The sequence below is a fragment of the Lathyrus oleraceus genome, chromosome 4 (genome assembly GCF_024323335.1).
Source record: "Lathyrus oleraceus cultivar Zhongwan6 chromosome 4, CAAS_Psat_ZW6_1.0, whole genome shotgun sequence".
Classification (NCBI taxonomy): Eukaryota; Viridiplantae; Streptophyta; class Magnoliopsida; order Fabales; family Fabaceae; genus Lathyrus; species Lathyrus oleraceus.
The window spans coordinates 243,045,564-243,067,616 of NC_066582.1; the positions used below are offsets into that span (position 1 = coordinate 243,045,564).

Sequence of the window (22,053 nt, forward strand, 5' to 3'; positions counted from 1 at the left end):
CTCAAATGAGTGGGACTAGTGAGCTTGGTAGCCGTATCTGGGTTTGATCGGTGAGGTTGAACTATGTGTTCACGAATAGTCGGTACCGCATGCATGGAGTCTCATTTCATAATGTATGTATGTATGGCGTATAATATGAATGGATGTATTCCAATATTATACGTGTGTTTTGTGTTTGTGTGGAGTATGATTATGAATTGATGTTGTCGTTGCTGAATGTGTGATATGATTAGGGTGATGAAATGTGTTAATTTACTTAGCATTACATGATATTTCATAATGCTTATTATATCGATTGAGGAACTCACCCTTACAACTATGTTTCAGGTAACGAGCAGTGATTGAGTAGAAGCTAGTGCTTGGAGTCTAGTGTAGTTCCTTAGTGGGTCATGCTCTGGTATATGTAACATCGGGACGGGATGTTTTACCTTGTTTTCATTTTGGTTGTTGAACATGTAATGTGTTACATGGTTTGCATGTTGTTAGCTTTCTATCCGCTGCGAATTTGGCAATATTTTATTTTGATTTAATAAATGAGCATGACAAGATATTTTGGTGAATGGTGTGAAGTGTCAAGTGTGACACCCTGAAATTGCATATCTACTCTGATTCATATTTTGTTGTTTTAATTAATTATTGGGGTATTTTAGAAGGGTGTTACACGGACTACCATTTTATTAAATAAATTTGAGCCTTTATCCAATTCTTTGCACTCTTATTTGTTTCTGTTTAACAAATGTTTGCATGTTTTAATTGAAGAATATCATTGTTTTAAACAAATAAAGTTTTCATAAATAAACTGTTTTAAACAGAATGAACATTCACAATGACTGAAAGGATGAGAGGAATGTCCTCAGTGCTTTCCCAAGGATAGTATGATTACCAAAAGGTAAGACATTTGTTCATATTCTGGCATTCTTATTATCCTTTTCATCAGCTTTCAGTTGTCTCCCCAGCAAGCGCAGAAAGAATGATACATCATCATCTTCCCAGAGAGTCTGATATGAGAAGTTCTCTTTGATGGCAGTAGATTGATCTATCTTATTGGATTGTTTAATCATAGAAGAATTTTTGGATGTTCATCCAACGCATTCCCGAATAGTTTGTTTGTGTATACACGCTTGTTTCCCCCCGGAGTCTTAGCAATCTATGATTGGTTGTATGGTTGATCCGTGGAAGATCCCTTCTGTTCCAGTTCTTGCCTTGATCTTTCAGATACGTGTATCCCTCTTTATCAGGAACTAGCATTTGTGTTTTATCAATTATATAGTTGTCATCCCTTGGGTGGACTGACCTAAAATCCCTGATAGATTGATAAAAGCTGATATGTTATTCTACTCACGAGGAAGTTTTGTTTTTCCCCAATATGAGTAGAAGTCCCCAACGGAGTAAGCATGTGTTCCCTGTAGAGCTATCTTTCCAGATATTTGTCTCCTCAGCAGGAAGTTGCCTAGAGCAATTAATGAAGGGCTTGTTTCCCTTTTCATCTCTAGCGTGTCGCTTATTGACGAAGGGTTCATTTCCAATTTCCTCCGCCATGGTAGTTCCTTTGAGAACATTTGCAGCCTGCCCCCAATAGGGTTGCCTGATCCGAGTTTGATGATGGTGTCTTCTCCGAGTCTGAAGATTTCTTCTAGCATTGAGAGCTGGTGTTGAAGATGTTTATTTCCTTCCCCAGTGGAGCAAAATGTTATTCCTCCCCTTAGCAGAGTTTCCTCTCCAGCAGATAGAAGGGAGTGTTTTGATTGATGTGCATCTAGTTGGTAGTTATTCCCCACAGAGTTTCATATCGTTCCTTGATAAGCTTCCCCAGTAGAGTTTCTTCTCTGGCGAATCTTACTGTTATTCAACCACCTATCCCCATCAGAGTTTGACTTCTCTGTTTGATCATCTTCTTTCGCTACTCCTGAATACATCTTCTTTGTATCCTCAGCGAGTGTAGCTTTGGGTTAGGGTTTTATATCCCCGATCATTTATTTTCATCCTTCTCGGGTTGTTCCTAAGCTGAGTCCTCCAATAGGCTTTGCCCTTCTTGTTGAGATGTTGTGTCGGGTGTCCGTTCGTGATTCCCGGACTTGTTTGTGTTAGATATGTCTGTTTGTCAGCATTAATCATATACAAATCATGTATATACATGCATAATCATAGCATTCAGATATTCATGATTGCATTATTTGCCATATATCTTTGATTGTTATCTCCTTCTATTGGTGAAATGTTCTTCCCCAAACAAATGTTTGAGTCTGATCTCTCCATATAGAGTCAGCACCATAGGCAGAAAGTGTCTATCGTTTCTCCTTTCTTCCCCACTGAGTTATGTCCTCGTGGATGATTATTGTTTCAGTTTCCTCCCTAATTGTGTACCGGGATGGAATTACTCCCTTGAGTTATATCCTCATCGGGTTGAGTCTTGTTTGATTGTGTCTTTCTAGTTTGTTCCTAGATTGATTTCTTTTCTTATGATCCTCAGCAGTTCCCTGTGGTGCAATTGTTCAATTGCTCAATAACCAGTAATTGCTCATCCTTTCACCAGTGGATCTTGTGGCCTTCTAACCAGTAACCGGTAGTTGTAAGTCCTATTTTTGTGGTTTTCTGCCCAGTAACCGGTATTGATATTCCTTTGTTTTTTAGTATACCACCTAGTAACCGGTGATATATCTCTTAGATAATTGCTTTTGTCGGGAAATTTATCCCCGGCGAGTCATCTTTCATTTACCCTTGTGTGGTAATGATGGCTTCTCCTTCTGATTGGTCATCATTTTATACCCAGTAACCGGTATCCCGATGTCCTTTCTTTTCGGTTGATTTATCCTTCATTGACCTAGTAACCGGTTGTGGATAATCTCTCATGCGATTATGTTATCTATGTTATGATGGTAATAGATAATATATCTCATGCGCTCTTCAGTCGAAGTCTTTTTCTTCCCCAGTCGAGTAAGATTTGTATTTCCTTGTGCAATTGAATCTCCATCCGGTAAGTCGAGTTTGTTTTTTCGGCCCTCCTTTCGGATGATGAGTGTGTTGGATATGTCCCCAATTCACGCCGGGTTGGTCACCTATTATATGCCCAGTAACCGGTATCCCTGGTGTTCCTTCCTTCTGCTCCCCATTATGACTTTTTGTCCCATGCGGAGTCAGATCTTCCTGAGTCGAGATGTGCCTTTTGGGTCCTCCTCAGATGTCTCGGATGATTGATATCTCTTACCCTTATACCGGTCTTATATATTCTTTCTCCCTAAGCGTGTTGTTTTCTCACCCAGTAACTGGTGTTTTAATGACATGTCTCTCTTTGAGTTTATTACCCAGTAACCGGTAATATCTCGTTGTTTCCTCCTCAACTGGGCCCTTTTTGGACGCCTCCGTCTGAGTCCGGATTTTTATCTGGTGTATCCTATATTCTTATTGACCAGCCTCAGATAGGCAAAGAAACACAAGTTAGAGATCATGACTAGTAAGTCAAGCTCCATAAACTTGCCATGCCAAAACAAAAAGGGAAGGGCCTTGTATTGACTTTAGGTTATTTGCTTGATCAAGAAGCAACCTATCTTGGACACAAAATAACTCACTTGATCATGGATCAAGTTGAGTTTGGTTTGGATCAAATAAGGTTAAACCTCTCATTTGTCAAGACCAATCATAAGACTTTAACTCATTGGCCATTGATGGAAAGAAAGGGATGAAGATGAAAGGGGGAGGAAAAGAAGACAACCACCAACTCCAATTGATCAAATCATCATCAATCAACACCAAACAGAAAAGAAATGAAGATAACAAGTCAACAAGTCACCAATATTTTTTGGTATTTTTTGAATTCAAAATGCAAATAAAAAATAATCAAATAAGGTCAAACCTCAAATTCAATTCAAAACAACTTCAAAGAGTCCAATTAAATTCTCATAGGTTCAACATAGTCAAACAAGCTTTGACTAATTTTCACATCAATTTTTGAAATCAGAAAGCAATTAAAAACAATTAAAAATAGCACAATCTGAATTAAAATCTCAAATAAATCTCAAATCAAATAAGAAATTGATAAGACTATTTTTCATTAACTTATCATGATCCATAGATGCTAGGAAAATATTTTTGGATTTTTCAAAAGTCAGAAAGTATTTTAAAATGAATTAAAACTATTAAAAATCAAATAATCTATAAAAAAATATCAAATGAAGTCACAAAAATAATTAAAAATCAAAATATGAAACTAGATTTTTCAAGAAAAATATTGGAATTGGTCTCATATTTTTATGACTTCAAATGATTTTTTTATGAATTTTTGAAAATCAAATGAATTAATTGAAAATAAAAGAAAATAGAATAAATGGAAAAAACCACAGTCGTGCGATGGACTTCATTAATTAATGTGGCATCAATGACTGGTCCAGATTTGATGGCGCGTGGTGTACGCTAGTCAAGCGCGCCACAACATGAATTAAAATAAGTAATCACAACGGATGCACACGATTAGATCCTGAACACATGATCCAAAGGCCAGGAGTGACACACATGGTGATGGTAGTGGAAACCACCATCTTCTCCGGCGAGACAACCACTTCCGGCCACCAGTTGCAGAGAAAAAAAGTTTAATAAAATGGAAAATAAGGACATGGAAATGAAGCTCGTGTGATGGAGATCATCATTGTACCATTGAATCTTCTTCACTCTTCCTATATTGAGAGAAACGTGAAGAAGAAGATCATGGTGTTCCAACTGTAAGCTCATGAAATGGTGAATTGAAAGCACCAATGGCTTGCCTCAAGTGTGAGGACTTCAGAAAACCACACAAACACAAGAATGCTACACTGAATCGAGAGTTCTAGATCCAAAAAGTTTGAATGTATACCTCTGAATTGAAGCACTTCAGGCCACGAATCCTTCAAGTTTCTTGCTCTTCTTTAATCTATGGATGTAGGGGAAGTGAAAGGCTAAGGAATTAGGCTTTGAAGATCAACTAATGATGTTGAATTTCAAGCTCGAAAGTGAGAAATTTTTTTGAACAATTCCTTTGGTATGGCTATGGTTTCAATGCTGCAGCAATTCAGATCTCCAAAAGATTTCCAAATGAATGAGAGGGAACCTCTATTTATAGCTGAAAATATCAGATGATCACACTTCTTTCATGTGCATGGCAAAGTGAAAATGCATTGCATGGGCCTGTACAGGCATGTGGAAGGTCCAGTGATGGTTGCAAAAGCTAGCTAAGATCATGTAGAGAGAAAATGGTCGTGTGCATTGGACTGAACAAGCTTGCATACTCAAGTTTCATCATAAAATACCAAAATGCACATAAATGAAGATAATTTCGAAACTCACAAATGGTAGGTCCAAATGAGTAATGTGAGTAATTGTTGGAAATCCCTTGAAATAAGGAACAAAAGTCATGTTGGGAAAAAATTCATTTGGCATGTTCAAATTAATGAAAACTGGCCTGGAAGATCCAAGTACAAAACATGTTTAAGTCACATTTGAAAATTTTCACCAAAAGCAAGCCTAATCAAACACCACGGTTTTTATGATGCAAGTTTCAAATGAAAAAACCTCAAACATAAAAGTTGTATATCTTTTCAAGATGATCAATTTAGACTCAAAGTTTGCATCATTTGGATTTTCTATGAAAAAGTTATGGGCATTTGAAGTTGGGTACTTTTTCAAATTCAATGAATTAGGTCCAAGATGACCTATAATGTTTTGTATTATCACATGTATTTCCTTTAAGATTATGAAATTTTGTACAACATAACATTTGAAGTAGACATCTCAAGATTTCCAATTCATTTGGTCTCACCTCAAAATCATAAAAATTAAGGGAGTTATGCCCTTGGTAAGTTGACCCAAAATTAGGGTTTCAGTCAAAATGACCTATAATGGTTTGAAATGAATGATGACCTTCAAAGTTTAAAATGGATTTTTGATGAACATGAAAATTGTTCCTATGGTTCTTAGGAACATTTTTTATCTTTGGGTAATCTTCATTTGACAAACACATAAAAAGTTAGATCTCCATGGACCTCAATTTAATCAGATGACTTGACTGGTCAACTTTTCAAGGCCAAACTTCCAATCTTGATGAATGAATGATTGAGGTGCCTCAAATAGGCTCACATATGAATAAAATTATGAATGAAAGAACTTCCCTTGACTAAATTTGATCAGAGGTTGAGGTTGCTTTGTGGGCAAGGCACAGTCAAAGCATAGTGGAATTAGGGTTTCCTTGGGAAACAATCCTCAAGCCCCTTGGGTTATCTTGATCAAATTGGAAAATTTAGATACTTGGGAAACATATATGATTATTAGGAGCTTTTTGGACCATGGTCATGCTTTTTCTCATCTTCATCCAGCTATTTCATTTGGCTTATGAGCCTCCTAGGAGCATTGGAACACATGATCACTTGAGCTTTAAAACAAAAAGAGTTAGTGACATATTTTTGTGCTTTTGGTTAGTAATCAAATAAGAGAAGAAATAATATACAATACAAGCATGCTTGGTGGTCTCAACCCACTCACACAAGTCCCAACCCTAGGGTTAAGGAGCCAAACATGCTATGATCCTTGAGGCAATGTACTTGTGCAATAACATGATGCCATGAGGGATCTTAGGGTCAAAATTAGGGTCTTACACATATGAATAATTTGTTCTTCACAAAACCTCTTGAATTCAAATCAGTGTACTCTATCTCATTATCTGACCGCAAATACTTGATTTTTGTGTGTGTTTGATTCTCTACCTCTTCCTTCCACAACTTGAATGTGGTAAAGACTTCAAATTTCTACTTTAAGAAGTACAATCAAACCTTGCAAGAAAAATCATCTGTGAAAATCACAAAATACCTAAATTCACTCATGTAAACCTCTTTGTTATGCCCTTACACATCATAATGCGCATAGTCTAAAATTCCTTTTGCTTTCCAGTCTTAAATCAAACACGACATTATTTCCCAAGTATAAAATAATTGCACAAATCCATCTTATAACTATGAACACAATTCAATAGATTTCTCTTATGAAGTTTCATCATTCCACGCTCCCTAAGATGACTCAGACGAATATACCAGAGTTCGGTTGCATCACTGTGAGACTTAATTAATGCAAAATCACCTACAATAACGTTCCCCAATAGTTTGTAGATGTTACATGCAGTCCTTCTTGCTTTCATTACAAACAAGGCACCATTATTAATATTCATAATGTCCTCATCTCCATCAGACCTATAGGGGAAACCGTTTGCTACCTATGGAATTCAAGTTCTTTCTTAGTTCTGGAATATATCTAAAACTGTTCAATGTTCACACACCATTATCCTCCATGGAAATATTCATTTGTCCCATTCCAATGATAGTATGTGCTTTATCATTACCCAAATTTAAAATTTTAAAATCATCTTAGATGAATGTAGTGAACCATTACTGATGTGACGTCGTGTGGTAAGAACAACACGAGTCAAGAATCCATGCACATGTGCACTTTTTGAATGAAACACACAATATTTGTTTCATTTCCAGAATCATCAGTTTCAACACCATTTGAACAACTGGATGAACCCTGTTTTTTTGTTTGGGCAGTCCCTCTTTCAATGCCCAATTTGTTTGCAACTATAACAATCTATTGTTTTTTGAGTCTTGGACTTAGACCTCTTCTTTCCCAAACTTGTTTTACCCTTGTTCCACCCACGATCATAATACCCCCCCCCCCTCACACGCGCGCACACACATATGCAGACTTCTGTCTTGAGTTCTTTCCTCTATATTTTGTCTTCTTTGAGAATGAGACAAAAGTGTAATAATAATCACATCAAGACTGATAGTGTCTTTCTCGTAGGTAAGAGTAGTCACCAAGTAGTCATAAGAAGTTGGTATGGAGAACAACAAGATAATTGTTGTATCTTCATCATCGATCTTAACCCTAAAGCTCACCAGATCGATGATTATATTGTTGAATACATTGACATATTGTTGCAAATTACATCCTTCCTGCATCTCAAGACTAAATAATCGCTTCTTCGCGAACAATTTGTTCATCAGTGTCTTTGACATATACTAACTCTCCAATTTGTTCCAAATCTTTTTCAGCATTGTTAGGTCTAGGGTGTGATATATCACCTTGTTTGAAACACATAGGTGAATCAATCTCACAATATTCTCCTTCATTTTAATCTAATCGATAGCTTTCATTTGTAATCTTTGTCGAGCCAATAAACCCTTAACTCTACCAGAATTCAAAATTCCTCGTCTTATCGAACCTTGTCATCTTAAATTTCGCACCAAGGTTAAACACCGTTTGATGGAGAGTCCGAAGAGCACATGGAAAGTCAATAGAATAAACTTTCAAGATCCAAGACACTTATTTTTAAAAATTTAAAAACAAAACTAATTCTCCGAGTGGAGACCTCCTCAAAAAGAAGTATCAAAATATTTGAAATGAAGGTCAAAACATTAAGTTATTTTTTATAAAACAAGAACATTAAATTGTTAACCAATGTTCAAAGGTGTCTCATTGGCTTTTCAATAAAGTAAACAATAGATACATCAAATTGTAATAGCATACAATACAATATTTCATATAGTAGTTGTTACATCATTTGGACACTTCCTTATTTGGTGAGCATACAAATTATGAATCACATTTTCATTTCATAACATGTGTAGTTTTGTATAAATTATGTGTCCTTGAATGAACCTATATATATATTTGTGACAGGTTGTTAATTCTATTCAAAGACACGGTTATGACAAGTAGGGTTGCAAGGATAAGAACAATCTATCTGTTGAAAACCTTTTCTCTCAAAATACCAATCTCCCACAGCCTTTGCTATTGTCTGCACATTTTTAATAATAACTCGAGTTAGCATTTCAATTCAACTGTAATAAATAAACTTTTTCTATCGCTAATTTCGTTCGGCAATTAAACTTTTCTAGCAGTGAAAAGTACAAGTTACTGAGAAGGGAGTAAAAAAATGCAGTGTCTTACTGTATTGACAAGGAGTGGAGAGTCATTTCTCATCCATGTTTCCTGTATTCCAGTTTGGCAGTGGGAATAGCAACCGTCGATAAACATTCCTTTAGATGGAGAATTACTAACCACACTAATTGCCTTTAAGAATTCTGTCCTGAAACCTGAAAAACAATTCATTCGTGTATTATGTTCGATACTTCTATTTTCTCAAATTATTACCAGTGTTAGTGTCAGTGTCATATCAGATGTTTGTGTTTGTGCTTCATAGCACGATATGCATTAAGTATTGACAGATAGAACAAACTTTATGCCCGTTTCTAAGGTTAAGTAGAAGCTTGGAAAATTGGACAAGTCATGATCATAGAATGTTCACCTTGCATTGTGGTTAATTGATTAGATGAGCAATCTTTTATATCGAGCTTGCAGCTACGCCAAGTGCCATGTGGATCAGCAACACCGGGTGCCAAAATATTCTTAATCTGAACCAAAGCAACAAGTTCGGATTCAGAGAAAATATTATAAAGATATCAGCACTTGTTAAACCATTTACTGTGTTCACTTTATGAAAACAAAACTTTCCTAGTGAATCAGGAAACACTAAGATAAAAAGATAGTGTCTGCGAGTTCTAGTTAAGGCTGTGTTTGGATTGGCTTATGAACAACAAATCTGAGTGACGAAGTTTCAAATAGTACTGATACACTCCAAAAGAACACCATTTCAAAAATAAATTGATTCTTGAGAAAGCGAATTCCTACCTGCCATGAGTCATAGGCTGCATTTACAAAGAAGATTGGTGTACTGATTTGTGCGACCACATTTTGCGGGAAAAAACACTGCAAATATAGTTCTGAAGTATTAGCAACACCGAAGAAGTTTTGATGGTTGTAGGTTTACAACAAAACTTACCAGCCCTGGTGAAAGTCTTGATGTGCAAGATGAAGGCAAATTCTTTGCCGAGGCCTAAAATAAATAAGAAAATACAAATGATCAATGAGCATCGAAGAAAATTTTCAAAAGCTTCTCCCTAAAGAAAAGTAACTTTTGAGTCACCGAAAATGGTTTTGAGTAAGAGATTTATAATGGGAAAGAAAGAATGAGTACATGTGTTTGAACGACTTGGCTGTAGAATTGTTCAATGTGTTGTGCTCCAGAGACAGCTTTTCTGTTGTAAAACAATGAGGTATTGAATCATTAAATTACTTTAGAAAAGAATTTCTGGAAAAAAAATTAACTATAAATCACACTTATAAACACATTTTCAACCCACGGTCTTAGTTCCAACGCCAAGGACCGGACATATGGAGCATGACCCGAGATCCCGTTCAAGGTTCAGTTCATTAAGAAAACCCGAACCACCGTACTGTAACAATAACTCAGTAAAACTGAATCGACACTATATATGCAACTTACACATTGATAAAATAACCAGCATCTGAGACGCATTTAACTTTAGCTGCTGCAGGAAGTAAAGTTCTAAAGCGATCGCATTGTAAAATAGAAGTCAATCCTCCAGCAGAACATCCAGATAGAATTGCCTGTACGTTTAACCAAGTGAATTAGAATCTAAACTCATTCGTAGAGATAAAAAAAAGTTGGAAGTCATCAATCATCCTACATTTTTAGCATTTTTCATTCCTTTTGCTAGTAAATCCTCAATGACAGCAACAAATATTCTTCCTCCTCTATAGTGCAAATTGGTTGCCTGACTCATAGTTCAAATTATAGAATCTCAGCACATAGAGCATGACCATATAATTGAAATTTTCAATTTTTTCTAAAACTTTTAAACTTACTGGATCAACAGCTTCAACATCACCGGTAAATGATGAACCGTCACAATACCTAACCTTGATTCTGTTCCAATTGTAGAAATCTGGATTTTACAAATCACAAGCATTGTTCAAAATTGAATTCATAAGCACAAACAATATATAACTTATAAGATAAGTGCTTCTGCTATAAATGCTTAATTAAGTGGTTTATCCAAACTAAACACAATACCTGGATTAAACTTTTTTCCATTACTAAAAAAACCCGAAAAGGAAAGTGTTGTATCCATTTTCTTCGACGATCCTAATGGGGTGTCTCTACGGTCAAGGCAAGTAGAGGCATTGTTACACCATCCTCCTCCCTACAAAAAATTATACTCAAGATCATTACTAGACTCAAGAGAACAATTGAAAATTCATCATTTTCTTTTAAAGTTGTTGATTTATAAATATCAATTTCCTGTTTACATTAATACATAAACATAAATAAATATAAATAAATATTGTCGTCACGAACGGAACTCTAGACCAGCCGTTTAGGCTCATTTAACTCAACTAACGCACACGCTTCAAAAATTTTCATTGATCAAACCAAGTATGCAAAAAAAAAAGGAAAATACCACGAAGTGAACAATCCAGTTATCAATTCCGGCATCAAATCCCTTATCAAAGTGGTAAGCCGGTGGACTCCCATCCAAACAAACTACACAAAAATACTATTTTACATCAATTTCACAGTTATCATAAACATTAATGTACTAAAAAAATAGTATAAAATTTCCATTATATCAGAAGTAGAAGAACTTCCTCACCAGCTCCTTTTGGTACTGCACTTTGAACATAAGTGATTGGCACAGCAACCCCTTCAGCTGATTTTACTAATAGCAGTGTGCATATTACAAGACTTAACAAATGCTCCATTTTTGTACTCTTCATTATTCTGCAGGAATATAACAAACAGAAAAATGATTAATTGAAAACAATAAATGCAAAGTATACAATACTTAGGGCCATAGATCTAATCATTAATCAACACTAAACAATCATTACCAAGACAAGATCAATTATTTTTTGCTATGATTTTAGAAATCAGTGAATCAGCAAGTTCAATTTAAATATTTTAGAAAGAAAAGAAGTAGTAGATCCTTGTAATTTTTATTGCATTTCCATGAAAAGTTGCTAATGAAAAAAAGAAAAAAAAAAGATGATTATGTAGAAAAGAAGTGAATATGAAACTTACTAGGTGGTTGAAGGTTGAATGGAAGAAGAAGAAGAAGAATGAATGAATGAGAAATTGAAACTGAGTTATGGCTTATAAATGCTTTCAGCTACCGACAGTAGTTACTGCTAGCAGAGCAAAACCGAGTGAAGTACTTGCTTTTTTTAGATATTTTTTTTCTTTTGTGGTTTATGAAAACACAGTTTTCTAGTATTAATAATATTTGTTTTTAGTTATTAATAATTTTTTTTTAGCCAAAAAGATAAAGAATAAATTAGAAGACAAAGAACCCAAGGGACCAAACCAAAATTCCTTAGAAAATGAGTCTAAGTTTTGGGATACTAAATTTATCTTACATAATATAATGTCTTTGTCATTGTTATTATGCGCAAAATTGAACCAATCAAAATTGAACCAATCGTTAGTTCTGGATCTGAAATCAATGATGGCTAACGAATCCGTGCAACTATTGCTTCCCTAAATATACGAGTAATCAAAAAAATCCATATCATAAGTAATAGATACATAATTCGACCATCTAGATTTTGATTTCCAAGGAACAAGACTAAAATTAGTGAAAGCTTTTACAATAATAATTGAGTCGAATTCGATCCAGAGATTGTTCCATTTTCTCTCCCTAGCATGCTCCACTGTAGTCATGGTCGCAGACAATTCAGCAAGTAAAGCGTTGTCATCGCCCAAAAAGTTTCCAAAGCTTTCCAAGAGTTTCGCTGCCTCGTTTCTAAAGATTGCACCATAAGCACAAGAAGGTGCAACACCTATAGCAAATTTGTCTATGTTGCATTTGATTCAAACCCTATTCAGAGGTTGACAAAGAATATTGATGGTTTTCTTGACTTTTTAGGGATGAATAGAGATGTTAAACTTCTTCGGGATGCAGAAATTATTCATGGAAGTGTTTGAGACTTTGACGGTATGATTTCCCGCTAAGCTAGAAACGGCAGCTAAAGAGGCAACACATGATTTTCAATGGACCAATATGCCACCAAATCTAATAGTGTTTCTAGCATTCCAAATCTCTGCAAAAAGACTAACTAGACAAGCATTAAAAGTAACTATCAGCTAAAGGGACCAATCACTTCTCATGGCATGTTTGCAATCCAAGAAAGTCTTGATAGGGCTCTGAATGTTGAAAGAATCCTTAAACCAATTCCAAGTGTGGGACACAAACTTGCAGTCAAAGGAAATGTGCGATGAGGATTCACAATCACTGTTGCATAAGGAACACATCGAAGTAAAAGTAAAACCTTTTCTAGTCATGTTTTCATCAGTGGAAAGTCTATTGTGCAAAACGCCACATCAACATTGATTTTGAAGGAGGTATGAAGGGATTCCACGGAAACCAGTCCCCGTGTTTGAAGGGGGAGAGTTGAAAAGAAAATTGTAGGCCTATTTTAGACTTAGCTCTCCATTCGCATAGTCAGTCCAAACCAACATGTCATCAAAGCATTTAGTGAGGATAAAGCAAAAAGAAACATAATTCAACTAGTCAGGAATAGTTGTTTGAAGATTCAAGGGAAAAGACCAATTATTTATGTGCAAGTAATCTGAGACGTTGTAAGAAAGAGTGTTGTGATACGTTAGATGAATATTGAAATTCTGAACTAGAGGGACATCCATCCATTAATGTAACCCGAAGTTGATTTTCTTTCCATCGCCAAAAAGCCATTTTGAGTTTTCCTTAATAGTAGAGAATTGGTTCTTGAGACCACTCCATGGGGAATACTAAATGTGATGGGAAATGACTCAGTTGCCTCTAAAAACTCTAGAAGAAAGCAGTTTTGAACAACTAGAATTATCTTGCACCAAGGACCAACGAAGGTGAAGATTTGCAGCATCATTAAGAACTCTCAAAAGCAAATTCCCAAGCCTCTTCTTTGTAACTTTTACAACAATTGTGCCAAGCTATTTTGACTATTTTCCTTTTATTTAAATCTCCACTCCAAATAAAATTCCTCATCTAAACCTTTATGTTGTTTATGATACCACAAGTCCAATTGTAGATCATTAAACTATGCATTAGCATGGCATGGACCACAACTTTCACCAGTTGAAGTCTTCCATCCATGGATAGAAGACTAGCTTTTCAAGCTGCAAGCTTAAGTCTGATTCTATCAATAATGAATTGGAAATGGATATTCTTAGGTCTGCCAATAAAAATAGGGGGCCCTAGATGGATAAAAGGAGTGAAGGCCATAGAGAAGCCTAGAATATTAGCAAGTCTCTTGTGCCTCGAGTGGTCCATTGCTCTTGTAAAGATAAGAGATTTTGGAAGCATTGCAAGTTTGGCCTGAACAATGAGGATATCTTGTTGAGATGGAGATGACATTGATTGACCTTATGTCACCCTTACAAAAGATCATAATGTCGTCCATAAAAAGAGTATGAGACGGAACCATGTTGTTTCTAGAGCTTTGCATCAGAGAGATTTGCTTATCTTCAACAAGTTTAGTAATACCTCTACTTAAAACTTCTTTTGTCAGAAAAATGAGAATAGGAGAGAGACATTCTCCCTGCCTCACACCATTGGAACACTTGAAGATAGCAATTTGCTTGCCATTCATGCCAATAGAGATATGAGCAGATTCAACAATTAACTTGATCCAAAGACAACGCTTTTCACAAAAACTAAAGGCTGACAAGGTTTTTAGAAGAAATGTCCAACTTAAGGAATCGAAATCCTTGGATATATCTAATTTTAGGGAAACATTCCCCTTAAAACTTTTGTGGTTCAGAAGGTTATTAGCTTCTAAGTCTAGGCAAATGATATCCTTTATCTTCCTACCATGCATAAAATCATTTTGCTCAAGAGAGATCGGAAAAGGAAGAATAAAGGACAACTTATCAATTAGCACTTTAGAAATAATCTTAAATTTGAAACTGGCTAGAGCTATAGGTTTATACTGGTTCAAGTTGTCAGCTTCCTTGTGAAGGTGTGAAATACATAAGAAAATGGGGTTTGAATTGGGTTTTACAAGCAAAAGCTTTTTTCAAAACAAGAACATCACTAACAAGTTAATAACAAAGAGATAAAAATACAAGTATTTTTATCCTGGTTCGCTTGAAACTCAAAGCTACTCCAGTCCACCCACCAAGGTGATTTTGCCTTATACACAATGACTTAATCCACTATAATCAACATATTACAATAATCACAAAGAATAACCTTCTTTGTCTTCTCAAGGATCCAATTATACCCTAGTCTCCTTAAGGACTCACAAAGAATAACCTTTTTTGTCTTCTCAAGGATAACCTCCTTAAGGAATCAAACAAATAGTTTGAATAATATTTTGTGTGTTACTAGTTGCTTCTATACAAGAAGATTTTACACAAATGATAATTAATTAATTAAAGAAAAACTGTGTATAGAAGAATGATAACTTTTCACAAAGAAACAAACTTGTCAAAATGTTGTATCATCGGCATTTTCTTCAAGTCTCCAAGTCTCACTTATATAGCATAGGAAGGAATCCGTTGGAGAGCAAAATGAGGAAAGCTCATAGAGCAGTTGTCCACTGTTGGATGGTGAAATGAGTGATACTGCATACTGTCATTCGCCCATAAAATCAATGACAAATGTGATGTATGATATTGTCTTTTGCCCATGATATCAGGTAGTGGAGAGGATATTTGATTTGTACTATGTACTATTTGATCATGTTCCCATTTGATCTTATCTTCAAGTTTATTGGCTTCTGGTGAAAGTTGATGAAGCATGAGCTGAAGAAACATAGAGCTGGATTCAGAAACTTCAGAATCTTTGGTCAGAACCTTAACAACGTCAGTATTCTGACTTGAGATCTTCGGTATCTTTAGAATTTTAAAAGTCTTCAGAATCTGCATTCAGAACCTTGATAACCTCAGTCGTCTGGCCTGAGATCTTCAGAATATTCAGTTATGTAACTTAACTTCAGAAGCTTTCTATTCATCAGAAGTTTGGTGATCAGAGTCGCGTCTAGAAGCACGAACTGAGAAAATATTGTAGCAACAACATAGTGTTTCCTCATAAGCTTCTCAGGAGTGAATCCACATAGAAGCAGAAAGATCGTTGCAGCAGCAACATTGGACATCTTTCAAAACTTCTAATAACTGGCGCAAAAGCGGATTTGGAACTCATTGTTCAGAAACTGATGACGTTGCACGTCATATACTCAGAATCAGAACTGGTTATTAAAGCTATACAATAATAGACCATTAGGGTACCAAAATTTCTCACATAAATACAACATTTTTATCATCAAAACTCAAGGTATAGATACATAACCAAATCTTGTTCTAACACCTTGCACTTAGGAATTAGGATTAAAGTGTTGGAGTTGAAGTGAAGCATGATCCATTCTTGAATAAATAATTAATTGATAGCGTTTATGATATCCATTTTGATTACCTCCCAATATTGATGGTAAAAAAAATCCCCCTAAACCATCTAGCCCTATAGCAGAATAAGAGTTGAGATTTAAAATGGCCTTATGCATTTCTCCTTCAGTAGGTAAGCTAGTGAGGATATTGTTGGTTGAATCTTTGACTAAAGAAGGTATTGTTTCCTCTATTAAGCCATTGTCTTGTAAGTTACAAACCTGATTAAATAAGGACTTGTAGTGGCTCTCAATGATGTCTTTCTCAAAAACCACTTGATTGTCGATCAAGAGAGAATATATCATCTTGGTTTTGTTCTTGACTTTTGCATAGGTGTGAAAGAATTTTGTATTTTTATCTCCTTGAAGACTCAAGTTGATTCTAGTTTTCTCCTTCCAAAAAGTTTCTTCTAAGTTAAGAGTTACTTCAAGACTAGCATGAGCCCTTCTTTCTTCCTCATAAAGCAGGTCATTCAGAACCTGCACCTCAATAACAGTCTGAATATTCCTTAACTTTGCCTCATCTTCTTGAACCTTAAGTTGCACATTATCGAAAGTGTTCTTATTCCAATCTTTTAGCTTAGACTTCAAGATTCTCAATTTCTTGTCAAGTATATACATTGGGGCAACCCGAGATTTGGATATTCGAAGAATTCTTTATGACATCAATACAAGATTCATGAGAGGACCATATTTTAAGGAACTTTAATTGAGACACAAATTTTACCTCCTCCACTTCAAAATTCAAAAGGATGGGCAAATGATTGTATTTTATCTTGATGAGGGTATTGGAAGAGAACTTGTTGCACATTTCAAGCCAGTCCAAATTACACAATACTCTATCTAACCTTTTTTTAGGCATTTCTATATTCTTTATGCCATTGCACCATGTGAACTTGCTTCCAACAGTTGGAATGTGAAGAAACTTATTAGAGTCAAACCAATACAAAAAGTCTTCCATGGGGATTCTAGCAGGTTCCTTAAGTTTCTTCTTGTCCAAGGAAACCTTGTTCGTTTCCCCTGTTGTATTATTGTTCCTGACTGGTATGTATCTTGACTGACTAGAAGTTTTCTGATTCTGTTAAGTTGTTCCTCCATTTTTTCGTGTTACTGATATTTCCTTTTGCAGTTGCCAATAGAATGGCCAATGCAAATGCAATGTGAACAAAATTCAGGAATCTTCTCATACTCTAGATCCACAAAGAAGGAAAACCTTATTCTCTCTACTAGGATTTTAAAATTGAGCTCATTTGTAAGGTCTAAGTCTACCAAGACTCTAACAAAATGATCAAAAAGACGATCAAAAGAAGGTTTGTTAGAAGTTGAATCTATGCAAATAGGAGTTCCCACACTACTTGTTATTGCAAAATTTATCCCCTATCGCCAATACTCCTGAGATAAATCAGGTATTCTGATCCAGAAATGTGCAGAAGTTTATTTTAAAGTAGAAGGAAAAAATTCCTTAGTCCAAGGGAATAACTTTAAAACTTCGACAATTAAGTTCCAAGAGTTTACAGACCTCACACGATACACATCCTCTAGAGAGGAAAAATATAACTCGGAAAAACCTTTCCCTAAAGAGGTAACACCTCATTTACTAATAACATACCTGTTGGTGTAAGCCCTAGAGGCCAATACTTTTGGTACTTATATCGAATTATTTATTAATAATAAAAGACTTTTTCTTTATTATGTTTGTTTAATAAAGTCCCTAGAATAGATAGTCCGTTTAATGTATCAAATGTAACTTAATCATGAGATCACATTAAACATAAGGACAATATTCTTAAAGTATTTGTAGTCGAGCTTTGTTGTGAAGTGGGATAACATTAAAGCATTAAGACTATTATGTATATAGACTGATGATCAAATCTCATAGATCATGGATAAGGAGTTATCAAGTCTTAAACATAGGTATGAATATTAGGAATAATATTTATACTGGATTGACCCGCTATGAGAATACCATATAGAATGTTATGCAAAGTGTCATAAGTTATTCTCATGGTGATAGTGGTGTATACCACCCTTCGACCTGAAACCACTATGGACCCTAGATGTAGAGTCGAGTGCTTTATTGTTGATCAAACATTGACCGTAACTGGATGACCATAAAGACAGTTGATGGGTACTCCACGAAGCATGCTGAGGTACATGAGTGACCTAGATGGAATTTGCCCATCCTGCGTAACAGGATAAATGTCTACGGGCCCAATATTGAACTAGACAAGGATGACACAGTATATGCCTTGTGTTCAATATAGACATGGGGGCAAAAGGGTAATTATACACATAAGTATTATCACAAAAGGATTTGTTAGATCACATGACATTTTCGTTTCTTGGGTAGCAGTGATGTGTTGCTAGATACCGCTCACTGTTTATTATGTTAAATACATGATTTAATATAATTGCTAATGTCGCGAAAACCTACAGGGTCACACACAAAAGGACATATTGATGAGAGATAGAGTAAATAAGGAACATCGTAAGGTACAGTGCACTTAAGTGAATTATAGAACATCGTAAGGTACGGTATACTTAAGTAGAATACGAAATATGGTAAGGTACCACACGCTTAAGTGATTTTGGCATATCATAAGATATGAGCCATATACACTTAAGTGGGCTTTTTAGTTTACAGCTCACACAAGTGGTTCTATAAATAGAACCCTTGTGCAGAAGCATTTGTGCAGTTAAAATTTAGTTTTTCTTTCTCTCTCACACACACTCAAAGCCTTCATTCGTAGCAGCTAGCACTGAGATTGAAGGAATCCGTTCGTGTGGACTGATGAAGAGGCATTGTCATCATTCAATGTTCGTGATCACTCCTTAGATTTGCATCAAAGGTTTCAATCGCCACAAGAGGTAACGATTCTATCACTGATCATGCCCATTCGTAAGGATCACTAAAGGAGAAAAAATTTAATTTCCGTTGCGTTTTGGATCGCTATTCTCCTTCAATACCATACCTCCAAAAGTTTAAGTCTCAAGGAAGCCACAAAGAGGGGTGTTACCCTTTCTCCCAGATTATCCTTCCATTAAGATGGTGCTTGCACGCATCAACTCTGAGTTTATATTCATCCTCTGGAATGGTGATGGCTAACTTATCTCTAGTTGACTTTAGAAAATGTTGCATATGTTGTTGTTGACCACCATTACAAAAGATTCATCTGTTTTTGTCGGTTGATTTTTGGGAGTCTAAAGTAGAGTGGATTGCTGGACTGAACATCCATAGTGAATAGATGAGAAGATGAAGATGAAGTATTTTCAAGATCAACCGTGTTTTAATCTTCATCGCTTGTTAATATTCACCTTCATATTTTATATACTTTTTTTTTACAATTTTATATTTTTTAAATTAAAAAAAAAAAAGTTAACCCCTGTAATTCATGAAAATTAGGCATGTTTATAAAATAATTACCGATTATCTCTCAAAGAGATATGCGTTAGTTGAGCTCACAATCATGTAATTATTGAAATAAATTATTAAAATTATAGTTTATATTTTTTAAACAATAAATATTATTTTTAGTTGAATATCACATCCCTTCCCTATCATACATTTAAAGTGCATTAATTAAAAATAAATTTAATTAAAATGTTCCAATTAATTAATCATAATTTTTAATTTATTTAAAAAGTTTATTTTCTATTTTAATTATTTTTAAAATAATAAATGTGAATTTGAATGATTATGATGTATTGATGGTATAAATATTTATACTATTATCCCGCAATTACACTCATTAAAAATTAAGTCAATATTTATCTTAATTTATTTTGATAAATTGTTTCATTTCTTTATTGAAGCATCTATATGGTTTATTTTAATAAAATAAAAATACGTTTTATAATATCAATATGTTATTTTATTTTTAAATAAAATATCTTACAGAAATATTTTAATTACCTTGACATGTGAAACATATATTATATTTCTGTTAGTTTAAAAAACACAAATAATTACATTTTTTCGACAGTTTTTATTATTGTTTTGTTGACAAAATTAGTTACTTACTTTGTTACAATAATTTGATTATTTTATATTACTATTACATTAATTTTTTTATTTATAAACACTGTATTAATTTTATACATTAAAAATAGGTGGAGAATTAGAAAGTGGTTTTGAGGATGTTGGTTTTATAGAAAGGGTTCAAATACAACTGGCACGCAGATGACGGTGAGTATTTAAATAGAACCAAAATTAGCTATTACTATAGTTCCTAATGAGATTCATATATAGTAGTATAATTTATTTGATATTTAATTTTATTTTGACGGTGATACATTTTATATTATTCTTCTCTATCCACATTGATATTACACTACAACATGCATGCATACACATTCACTATTTATGTCACTTCTCAATTAAGAATCGGTTACAACTTACAAGTCATGAACGTCTCAAAAGAAAACTCAATTCATCTAGTGAAAGTCACTAACATCTTTTCGGTTCTACTTGTTCCTTTGCCAAAAAAAAAAGGTCTTCTTTTTGGAACTTTAAAACGCGTCCACCAACAACCCCACATAGTCACATGGCAAGAAGAAATTTTATCCTCATTTAATAGACAAGAAAATATATTGATTTAATAATATATTTTTTATTATCGAAGAATATATTACTCCCTATATTTCTTTATAAATGTATTTTTTTTGAAAAATTGTTTCTTGTCACTTATAAAATTTAATATAATATTAATTGTAATTTTTGTCAAAATTATCCATAGAGGCATTTTTTAAATTAAAATGACATTTGCGAGAAGCATGGAGGAAGAATCGAAATTCAACAAGGAAGAAGGCACACAAAATAAGGCTCAAAGATACAAAAATAGAATGAATCAGAAGAGCAAAAATACTAAACGAAAAGAAAAAAGAAAGAAGAAAATGGAAAAATATGGTATCGGGTTGCAAATGTAGTCAACCAAAAAAATCCTCGAAATATATATTATCTAACTCTGAAATCAATTATTCAAGGAACAATTTAGAAAGAAAATATGGGTTTTATTACATAGAGAGGTCATAGAAGTAACTAAAGGTATATAGAATTTGGGAAAAAAATTTGGTTTGATATATAAAGGAGAAGAGGGAGAGATTCTGCGAGAATTGACTACAGAGATTCAAGGTGGAAAAAGAGTAATATAATTTATGTAGTAATTTCAAAGAGTGAGGAGTTGCTGATAATTTATCGATGAAATTAATAAGCTATAATATTAGGGGGTTAGGAGGAGTAGCCAAGAAAAAAGAAATTCATAAGTTAGTTTAAAGGCATAAATCTTCAAATGTGTGCATTCAAGAAACAAAGGTGGAGAGTATTGATAGGAATATTTGTTATAGCTTGTTGGGTACCAATGAATTTGAGTTTGTGTTCAAACATGCAGTGGGGAGAACGGGCCGAATTTTGACGATATGGGACAACAAAGTATTCACGGTTCAGAGAATACATACCTTATCATTTGCAATGTGGGTGGAGGGAGACAGGGGGAGATAGGAAAAAAATCACATAGTAAATGCCTATGCACCATGTGATGGAAGAAGAAAGTGCGGGTCATGGGTCGAGTTATCGTCGAGAATTGCTGAGATAAACAAATAAGGAGTTTGCTTAATGGAGATTTTAACGCAATCAGAAACATAGAAGAGAGAATATGATCATATAAAAACAATAGAAGATACGAGATGGAAGTATTTGACGATTTCATATCAGGATCGAAGTTGATTGACTTACCTCTACAT

General features: G+C 34.6%; 1 protein-coding gene across 2 annotated transcripts; it reads right to left on the reverse strand.

The window, feature by feature from the left end:
* Positions 1-8,457: 8,457 nt before the first annotated feature.
* Positions 8,458-12,282, reverse strand: LOC127074828 (pectin acetylesterase 8). Of its 2 annotated transcripts, none has more exons than XM_051016213.1 (13): positions 11,960-12,282; positions 11,532-11,659; positions 11,340-11,422; positions 10,952-11,081; positions 10,744-10,823; positions 10,566-10,652; positions 10,361-10,485; positions 10,052-10,112; positions 9,857-9,910; positions 9,706-9,783; positions 9,323-9,428; positions 8,965-9,110; positions 8,458-8,812 (listed from the first exon to the last, which is right to left on the reverse strand). In XM_051016213.1, exons 2-13 carry the CDS (start codon positions 11,653-11,655, stop codon positions 8,705-8,707), a joined length of 1,182 nt encoding a protein of 393 aa, XP_050872170.1. In that variant the 5' UTR covers positions 11,656-11,659; positions 11,960-12,282; the 3' UTR covers positions 8,458-8,704. The 2 variants fall into 2 exon arrangements, with proteins under 2 accessions (XP_050872170.1, XP_050872168.1); XM_051016211.1 differs by lacking the exon at positions 11,960-12,282 and adding an exon at positions 11,770-11,908.
* Positions 12,283-22,053: the final 9,771 nt, after the last annotated feature.